General features: G+C 42.9%; 1 protein-coding gene across 1 annotated transcript in view; it reads right to left on the minus strand.

The window, feature by feature from the left end:
* map3k22 (mitogen-activated protein kinase kinase kinase 22) overlaps window positions 1-11,039 on the minus strand; it is a 47,180-nt gene that overhangs the window by 32,807 nt on the left and 3,334 nt on the right. Inside the window, 2 exon segments of the mRNA XM_019876043.1 lie at window positions 1-2; window positions 308-394. The exon segment at window positions 1-2 is cut by the window's left edge and continues 43 nt beyond it. Of these exon segments, the coding sequence (XP_019731602.1) occupies window positions 1-2; window positions 308-326 (21 nt within the window). The 5' untranslated portion in view covers window positions 327-394.

Below are 11,039 nucleotides of genomic sequence, written 5' to 3' on the forward strand. Positions count from 1 at the left end.
ATCTGTGGAAACAAGGCAGGGCCAAAACATGCTTGTTTTAGACTGCTTGGGCAAAAAAAAAAATTATATTGATCTGAATATTTCAAAGCTTTCGAGTCTAAATGGTGGAAATACACCCACATACTGTACGGACTTCAAGTTCATAAAAAGGAGGGAACATTTCCCAAAACAATGTCGTAAAACAAAACGGGCCATCTGGTGCTGCCGCTTGTGCACTTATCTTTTTTTTTTTAATGTGTTATTTTCTTTTCTCCCGCCAGAGGAAGTGTGAGGAAAGGTGCGCTCTCGCTCGTGCACCGCCACTCACCCATGTTTACTGTCATCATCAGGAAGTGGCCCCGGTGAACTCGAGCGCGGAGCTCAACTTCTCTCGGCCGGCGGCGGACACTTCACCCTGCAAGACAGAAACACTTTTTCAGCACACACGCACATTAACGAGAAGTGTGTTTTCGACGAATGCAAAAACAGGACGCAGGTGGTACTTTCCGCACTTTCCACCAGATTGGCATATAATCGCTATTTAACCAGGGATTGCTCTCGTGTGAATTGCGTATCCTTTTTGACAGTCAGGCTGGTTGCGGAATCCTGTGAATTCCCGCAAGTCTTGGTCATTTCCGAGAGGCGGCGGAGGAATTGTGGCGTGTTTGATGTTGCTTCCAAATCCTCTCCTACCCTCCACTACCTACAACAAAGACCCCTCCGCCTGAGGGTGTCACAGTGACATGCACGGAGCACTCCGGTATCCTGAAGGGACGTGAAACAAACGGACGCAGAAGACAGGTGACAGTGATGAGGAAAAGTGTGGTGATAGCCATCCACCCATTTTCTATCGCCATTGTCTTCATTAGCCCATCAACTGGAGGCTATCTCAGCTGGCTTGAGAGACAGAGTACTCTGGTTGCAGGGCCAGTACAAAGATAATAAAATGGCAAGTTTTGTTATTTACAGCGGTACCGCTATTTAAGAACGTCTCTTCATACTAAATTTTCAAGTTATGAAACGCCTCAATAGGAAAATATTGCTTCTTCTTACGAAAGAATTTTCAAGATACGAAAGGGAAAAATACAGTATGGGCAGCTCGTCGCAGCTCCGAGTTTCCTGAACGCAACATACTTATACCTGCTCTGCCTTTGGCTATTACCAAGCATCATCCTGGCATCCCATTGGCTAAGAGGGACCTCTACCGTATGTGTCTATGTGTGTAGATTGATAAATAGATAGATATGTATCTATGCAGCATCCTAGTCTAATTGTAACGTGTATTTGTTTCATATTTTGATGCATTTTTATTTTTTAGAAAACATTTATGTCTGAATTTTGGGGGGGCTTGGAACGGATTAGTGCATTTACATGGAAAACGCGTCTCTACTTACAAAATATTTTCGTGAACAAATTTATTCCAGAACAAAATAATTTCATAAGTAGAGGTACCACAGTACAGTCTAAACATAGAAAAAAAAAACAAGACCAAGATTACTTGGACGCTGAAACCACACTAAGCGCCTCTGATCAAGTTCATCTCTTCAAGCAAACAATCACTCATGCTCAATTTTCAGTGAAGCTGACGTTTGTGTTTTTCGGAAGTGTCGGAGGAAGTCAGAAAACATGCAGAGTCCACACAGAAATCCAGTAGTCAACATTCAAACCTGAACCCCAGGATGATGGTGCAGATGTGCTAACCACTACCGCGATGTGCTGCCTCCCAAGTACAATATGATCAGTGCGATCAATGAAATATCAATTAAATATAATTTTACTTTACTATAGATTGGTTGAATACCATTTTATTTTCTGTTTTTTTTTGTATGTGTGCCAAAATTAAATATTCTTTGTTTCAGATCGTTATAATTTTTTATCGGCATTTAATATATTTATTTAGATATGAATACAAGTAATTATTTCAAGTGTCCAGGAATTAAATACAGTGTTGACCTGTTTGCAGTGTCACGAAATCAAGGCCAAGTCATAAAAAAATAAAATAAAATGCCAGTAAATAAAAATAAAAATGCATCCATCCATTTTCTGATCTGCTTTATCCTTACAAGGGTCGCTGGGGGTGCTGGAGGCTATCCGAGCCGTCTTCGGGCAGTAGGTGGGAGACACCCTGAACCGGTCACCAGACAATCACAGGGCACACAGAGATGAACAACCATCTGCGCTCACACTCATACCTAAGGACAGTTTAAAGTGTTCAATCAGCCTGCCATTAACGTTTTTGGAATGTGGGAGGAAACCGGAGTACCCGGAGAAAACCCATGCAGGCACGGGGTGAGCATGCAAACTCCACACAAGAAGGCAGAAGCTGGGATCGAGCCCACGACCTCTTCACCGTGAGGTCAACGCACTAGCCACTTAAACACTGAGCTGCCCTAAAAATAAAATAAAACTTTGATGAAAATATTTAACATCAATGCATTCAATTATCCATCCATCCATCCATCCATGGATGGATGGATAGATGGATGGATGGAATGGCTGGATCGAATGGCATTCAATTATTTATTTCTAAATTTGGCACACACACACACCCCACCCCCATTGTTAAAATACTACTTCAAGCTTCACAAAAAAGGTTTTATGATGGTGCTCTGGAAAAAAAAAACATTGCATTGGTTCCAAGGGTTTTTGTTGTTGTTGTTGTTCTTTTGTTTTATGAGAACAACTCCTATTCCGCTTTCCACCGTTTATGAAGAGAGCGAGGCTCGCAGTGGCCGAAAACCGTGCATCTGTTGCTATTGGTTATGGCAGGATACAGCTGTGATGTGGGAAATGGTTGCAACTTGAAAGCATACAATCAGGAAAGATTTATTATTTCGAGCAAGGTTGTAAAAATGGTACCGTGACTGCTGTAAAAAATCTCTCAACCCCATGAAGACACACTTTAGATCTTGATCAAGAGTTGCGTGTCATTACTTTTGCCATGCGATAAAGTGCAACAATGCCAAGAACCAAGAAAGTGGCATCTCCATGACAAGCAGGTCTGAAGCATCGTGGAGTAAAATATAGACTCGTGTGCGTCCACAGACAGGCCAGACAGATATATTGGCTGGTGTAATTATCCACAGAGAGCATGCAGCGAGACTAATAGCCACCCTCCGCCAGATTGTCTGACTCTTTTTCCACCAAAGTGTGTTTTTAATGTCCCCGGCGTGCATGTGCTTGAACGTCGTGTACTTCTGTGTGTGGAAACAACCAAGAAAAATAAATACATAAATAAATAAATAAAGCGTGAAGGGCCGTATGGGAGTGCAAAACATCTGCAACTGGAGTGCAGACCTCCACCACGGCCGAATAATCAGGGCAGGTTGGACTTTAATTAGCCATTAGCTTAGCGGCTCGTGTAATATTGCAATACTCAACTGAACTCAACTGTATTATTCGGGCACTTTAGACCAACCGCCGCTGTATACAGAGTTCTGTGCAAAAATAATTCAGACAACAACAAACGGTAAAATAATAAATTAAGAGCAAAGACAGTTGAATAATAATCAGAGAGCGTGTGCGCAAATGTAAATAAGAGACAGAAGGTTAAATATAAGAGCACCGTGCAACAGATGGTTGTAAAATTATGAATTTGGCTAAAAACCAAATGAGGAAAAATGTTGATTTTTACACATCAGGACTTGTCAAAGTACACAATGCAGTGTACTGTTTTTGAACAAGAGCTCTTGTGGGCAACAGGGTAACCTCGTGTCTCGCAGGTTTGCATCGTAGTTCGACAATCATGGTTTGAATCTTAGCTCTGTCCTTTTGTGGAGTTTGGATGTTACTTCGTATAACAGTATCGATGCCAACACTACTTGGTACTCTGAAAATGCACCGATAATATCCACTACTACTTTGAAGACAGGAATGAAAACACTGTTAGCCAACTGCAAATTAGGCTCTGCAAACTGGACGGACTTCCCTTAGTCGGTATGAGCAAACACTCAAATGTCAGTAATCCTACTCAGTCTGAAACAACAATTCTCCTATTGTTTTGATTGAAGACATTCAAAAGCAACACAAAAGTAGTTATGTGTAGAAAGTCAGAAGACAGTACTATTGTGGGATAGCTACACTGGTGCCTCGAGATGAGTTGAATTCGTTCCGCGACCACGTTAGTACAGTGAAACTCCTCTTCGACGAAATCATGTTTGCAGCAAGACATTTTTCACAACAGGGGGTTTTTCACTGTAGCAAATTTGATCTCAGATGAAAACACACACACACACACACACACACACACACACACACACACACACACACACACACACACACACACACACAAACGTATGTGTACTCTTTATTTTTATTCCGCATACACTTATTTGACACTTCATATAGTCAGTGTAGAAAGAAAAAAAAGGGAAAGAAATTGCAAAATTTACCATCAACATTCACTTTCACTGACATCAATTTCTTGGATAATGTCTTATTTTGCTTCCTCCGTCTTTCATTTTGATCACTTTTACCCTCTCTTCCAGCGTCAGAGCTCTTCTTGTGTTAGCTGCTTGACATCCAAAGGTCCGTTTTGTAGCCATTTTAGCAATGCAACATTCTTGCTGCGTCTGAAACGAACAATAACAAATACTTCCTGGACTACTGCGCATGTGTAAACCAGTGTGGTGGTTGCTGTTGCCATTTCCGAGCGAAGCAGTAGAGGTCGCTGCTGGATTAGACTTTGTTTTAGTGAATCTCGTCGCGAGGCAAGAACAGAGAAAAAGATTTCGTACAATGCAACAGGTTTTTTTTTCGTTGTATGGGGGGGCAGGAGAGTGGGAATGGTGTTAATGCATGAAGATTTTTTCACACTAGGGGGTATTTTCGCCCATGTAGCTTTCGTTGTAGAGGAGTTTCACTGTAACTGAAAACACTTCAAACACGCATTTCAAATCATTTTTCACCAGAAAAATGAATGTAAATGCCAATGATCTGTTCCAGGCAACCCACCACCCCCAATTTTTATTTTGTTTATTTTCTTAATAAGGAAAAACAGCACTCTAGATCATTGTACTTTCTGAAAACATTGCACAATAACACAATTACCGTAATTTCCGGACTATAAGCCACTACTTCTGTCACACGCTTTCAACCTTGCGGCTTATTTTATGATGAGGCCTGTTTAAAGATTTTTCCAACGGCCGCCAGTGAGTGCTCGAGCACAAAAGGTAACAGTGAGACGCTATCATGTGTCACAGTGAAAACAACAAGCCAGGAGAGGTCACACTTCACCTGTGTTTTGAGCTGGATTGCAATCCGAAAGCTGTGTGGCTGGGTCTATGGCAGACTTGACCGAATAAAAAATAATTTTTATGAAGGCTTTCTTCCCGACTGAACACAGAAAATGTACCGCATTAGTAAAATAAAAGACTGAGATATGTCAAATGGGACTAACAAATAGAAAAGTTGACAAAAATAGACAACAGTAGTGGCTTGTGAGCACTTTGCCGCATGTTTTATGTGCTTGAAACACGTGGAAAACAACTAATCTGCCTTGCTTCACGGCTGTTCACACGAGCCACCGCGTGACGCCGTTCAAACAACCAAACGATGATATTTTACTCTTAATATCAGCCGGACTACACTGCCGATCGTAGATACATCAGGTCTGAACAAGCACAGCTCAGCGTTCGTCTGCCTTCACTTCGTGGTCCAAGTCTCACGAGATTTCCCATGATATTATCCAACGCTCCTTTTAAAGTGACAGTGCTCCATTTATTAAACGAGCCAGCATTCATTACAACAGTCATAGTATTCACCTGGTTACATATGCCAAAAGAAAACCTCCCGAAAGACATTGTCGTGAAAGGTGACACGAAAGCGTGGATGGTAGAAAGTCTAATGATGGAATGGTTGACCGAGTATTACTGCAAGCGAGGATTTTTTTTTCATTTTAAAACAAAGCATTACTCGACAGGGAAAGATGCCTTTTATTTTATTTATTTATTTATTAACCAGCTGTGTGAGTGCTGTTTAACTGCCATAGTGAAAGAAAAGTTAAGGTATGTTATTCAACGTTGAAATCTCTTTCTGTGTACCGTCTTTCTTTGCAAATATCTCATGTTACAATATGGCCACCTGCGGCTTATATACAGGTGCGGTTTGTGTGTGTACAAAATGGCTTTCCCTGTAAAAATGTAGTGGGTGCAGCTTATAATCAGTGCACCTTATAGAGCGGAAAATACGGTTATTATGACTGGGTTAGCAGGGAATAACTGATAGAATATTGTGTGTTCCGACTTCGGGTTGCAAGTACGTTGTGAACTGAGGACCCCCCCGTACCACCTTTCAAATCACTCAACGTATCAAAACCCGAAGAAAGAGCAAAATATGCGAGTAGTTCGAAACAAGACGTCCATTACGTTTCTCATCCTAAACCTGTATTGTTCCGGAAATATTGTTTCTTCTCCAGCATTGTCTACTTTGCATTCCATCAGATTGCTCCAATTGTAAGATGCTCAAGCCCGTCATTGAGCAACTTTGGTAGTTCACACAGCAGGTCCGTGGTTTGATGTCCGACATTTGTTTGTGCGTCTTGAATCGAGTACCCACTTCCGCTCCCTGTAAATGTAGCACAGTACTATTTGTAGGTACGCCAACACTATCCATGTTTGAACACCTTCATAAACAGCGTCAACGCCACTTCCGACCACACATGAAAGAGGAGAACAGGTGGTCTCGGAACACCGCATGGGACGGTCTGTTAATGCCCAAGTCGTCCATGTCCGGTGCCAGCGAGTTACCAGAAGGCCCATCTGTTTCTTCACCCCGCCAACCTCCCTCACCACCCACTGATCACCATCCCAGCACTGAGGGTTGCTTCTTGGGCGAACGCCATTCGCTCTCAAGGTGGCGGGTTCTCCGGCTTGGGTTAGGCCTCTGTACTTGGAATTATTCATGAGGTGCTACCTGCGGCGCGATTTCAACATATGAAGAGGAGCTAGCGACTTTGATGTCGGACAAAGCCCAAAAGCCTCCCACTGCAGTGGTATTTTTAAGACTCTTGATTAAAGGGAAGTCACAGCCCATCCACACTAACGTCTTTCGGCTCCGTTGCGTCACTATCCAAACAGGGGAACTCCCTCCTCTCTCTCTCTCTCTCTCTCTCTCTCTCTCTCTCTCTCTCTCTCTCTCTCTCTCTCTCTCTCTCTCTCTCTCTGGAGACTTGAGAGCTGAAAGGTTTGCTCTGCAGCTGCTCTGCGGTGTGAAAGGAGTGATCTCACATATGACATCATCCTCATGGAGTCCCAAAGAAATCAGAACGACTTTGGACGAACATGTGGGGATCCCGCTAATATATTCACTGACTGACGCAAAAGAAACCATGATGTGCCTGGTTTATCTTTTGGTTATTCCGCTTGAACCTAAAATGCACGAAAACCTTTACAGGTGAACTTCATTTGATATTCCCTAATGTTGTTTAATGTACAACTCCAACTGTTCAATGGTCCAGTTCTTTACGCAGAACTTCTCTAACAAGGAACTGAAAAATTCATGTTTTGGTTTTTTTTTTAATATGCTTTCTGTGACCCCTCCAGTCTCTGTATCTCCACAGCAATCTGCTGAAGACACTCGAAGCTCAGTGGTCACTTTCCTTTCAGGACATCCTGTCTGACGCTTTGCAAGGCTAGGCAGTGAAGGTACTGCCAGATCAATTGTTCGATGTGGTGTTGGTCTCATGATGCCAAAATCTGAAGAGCATGACGGATATGATTGTTTCAACACCAGTTCTAACTGAACCGGGAAACGTTTTTTTTTGCTTGATTCGTGAGGAGAATTCTAGTTTTGACTTGTCTGCTGGAGTGTTCGCATGATTACCCAATCTACGACACCACATTAAAAAATATATATATATATATATATATATATATATACAATTCAAATGAAAGCTTCAAGGAGCGTTGAAGAGAACCTCGGTAGACTTTTTGATGGTACAACCTCGAAAAAAATAACTTTGGCACTATGCACCACCCACATCACATTGCATGGCATTAAAAAAATCTGATTTGGTTCATTTTTTTGATGAGGGCAAAAGGTACCAATGCAAACTGCATTTTCTTCCATTTTTCAAAGACAAAATAATCATCTCTGCCTACCTTTTTTAATTACCGTGAGTGCTGCTTTTCCGCACTGAACGCACCAAGACTCTCTTCCCCGAAAAGCCACGAAGGTTTCTCCATCAAAATTCTGCCTGTGCCATTTTGAAAGACTGGAAGTGCCTTCGACAGCTTTCACAATAATCCTCAACTGGGAGTTCTACAAAGAGCAGCAAGGTTTTGCGTAATCCTGCTGATGGAAAAGAGTGCAGACTTCTGCCAAAAAAACATCCCCCAACGCTATAAGGATTTTCCACATAAGCAAGTTTGTTTTGGCCCACCGCGTTGCAGCGAAATTTGGCTGCAGAACTCGGGTTAATCTGATGCGGGACCAGAAAATTAAAAAATGGGACCATCCATTTGTAATGATACAAGCCTCCGCATTGTCAGGTGAAAAACTGCCCCTGACTGTGAGGTTGACAACAGTCGCACAAACAAACAAGTCAACAGGGAGCTGTGATCATCAAGATGCCTGGAGGGGTTCCTGCAGGCGATGACGCACTCATCATGAGTTTAAACAGAGTGGCTGTATCTAGTCCTTAAAAGGAAAATCTGTACAGCAAATGAATTATGCGCTAAGGCTGGTTGCAACTGTCTTATTGAGCAACAATTGGATTGAATGTATGCCAACGTACGCAAAGAACTGTTATTAATCAAGAGAGTGCATGACATGCCGCTTGTGACTCTCCCTCGCCGTCAGAAGAAATGCAAAATGGGCAAAGTCCAAAACTGCAAGAATCCGCCGACAAATACAGTGGTACCGCTACTTACGAACGTCTCTTCATACGAAATTTCCAAGTTATGAAACGTCTCAACAGGAAAAAACTGCCTCGTGTTAAAAATAAATTTCAAGATACGAAAGGTAAAATTACAGTACGGGCCACTAGTCGCAGCTTCGAGTTTCCTGAACGCAACATACTTAGCGCTGCTCCGCCATTGGCTATGACCGAGCATCTTCCTGGCATCCCATTGGCTAAGAGGGACCTCTACAGTATGTGTCTGTGTAGAGATAGATAATTAGGAGTCTGTGCAGCGTCATTGTCATTCACTAATCGGGCCATGAGGTGTTCCGATAGTTTTACGTAAATGTGAATCACCTAGAAAAAGTGTTCATCAGTCGGGCAATGGCCCACTATGCTGATGTTTGCCTTGGACATTATCGAAGGATTGTTAAAAGCCGACAAAAGCAAACGTCCTTGGATCAGTTCTTGACAAAACGCCAGGCAAAAACCACTTCTGCGGGAGAACATGAACTAAAGAGGGCAAAAAATGACAAGGACGCAGTTAAAAGTTAAATCACTATCATTTTCATTCTTTATTCTTTGTTTTTTACATGATGCACAACTCTGATTTATTGCACAATAATCTAATTGCAACATGTATTTGTTACATATTTTGATGCATTTTTATTCTTTATAAAACATTTATGTCTGAATTTTGGGGGGCTTGGAACAAATGAGCGCATTTACATGGAAAACACGTCTCTACTTACAAACTTTTCTAGTTCAGAAATCTCTTCCAGAACCAATTAATTTCGTAAGTAGAGGTACCACGATAATTCACCAAACCAAACTGCGGTGTGGCTCGCTGGAAATGTCGCAGAAATCCGCCTCTTCAAGACAGTGCATGATATGCTGCCTTTGAGTCATCAAACCAAGAAACGAGGAAAGGGCCTAAATACAGCGCAGAGAATATTTGAGAACATTTTCATCCCATTTAGGCCCTCCGTGGACAGTGCTCTCACCGAAATAATCAAGGAAACATGCTTTTTTAATTGCAGGATATGAGGGGGAAAAAACTGCCACCAAAATGAGGTCTTCTTGTGGACACGAGCGAGACGTGGTGGGATGTTAAATGTGGTCTCCAAAATAAAAACCATCAACAGCGCATGAAGTCACCGAGGGGACAGCGGCCACAACCCCCAGCGGACGAGGAGTTGCGCCATGGGCCAGGAAGCGGAGGAGTGATTATTTAGCGAGACATTTCGGTGACTGGCTCCTTGTAGAAAAACAAAAGGTCAGTGGCGGCGGTGTCCTGTCCGTCCGTCCACTGAGCAACAGCCAAGACTGTGCTGCACTGTGGTCGCCCTGCATGAGTCACCAGCTGGCGAGTTCTGGGAAGGGAGGCGCACGAGGCCTGGCGGTGTGCGGACGGGAGAATGTCACCCTGCAGGAGGCCTCGTCAGACACAATCTCAACTCTCCGCTGCATGTCTCCTGGAAACTTAGAGCTGTACCTTTGGTTTTACGCCAAAACTAGTGGAATTCAAGCTGGCAGAAGTTTGCCCAAAATGGCTGCAGACTTCCTGTTCAATTCCAACCAAGGGTCCTTCCTTTTTTTTTTTTTTTTTTTTAATGTGTCCTGTCTTGATTGATTTGGTGTTGACTTTGGTTGTTCAATGGGCCCTGGACAAAAAAATAAAATGATTGGCCCGTGCTCAAAAGACCAGTTTATCCCGTAATCTAACATGTGAACAGTGAAAATACAACTTCCTTGGGAGAGGTGAAAAGACAGCAGACAATAAGGTGACAAATTCGAATGACACATTTTTGGCAGGTTGCTTAATACCATAATAGTTGGAGAGGCGACAGAAAAAAAGATCCTCCTCTGACAAAGTAACGGCTCTATTCGCTGGCTTGATAAGTGGATCTCTCTGCCATTATCGTCGGCCACACAACACGACCTAAAAATAGCAGATTCTCTTGCAGGGTCCACACCATCGCAGCCGCTCGGATCGGGGGAGAGGAGTTTTCTCACCCCGAGAGGAACCTCGAGTTAAGCCGTCGTCTCCATTATATGCTGACACACTATTGCAAGTGCATTCATTCATTCGTGGCAAGACAGAATGTCAAACAGCTGTGGTACAGCAACAGGGGAGAGAGAGAGAGAGAGAGAGAGAGAGAGAGAGAGAGAGAGAGAGAGAGAGAGAGAGAGAGCGAGCGAGAGAGAGTGTGAGAGAGAG

This window comes from Hippocampus comes, unplaced genomic scaffold (assembly GCF_001891065.2).
Source record: "Hippocampus comes isolate QL1 unplaced genomic scaffold, H_comes_QL1_v1.1 scaffold60, whole genome shotgun sequence".
NCBI lineage: Eukaryota > Metazoa > Chordata > Actinopteri > Syngnathiformes > Syngnathidae > Hippocampus > Hippocampus comes.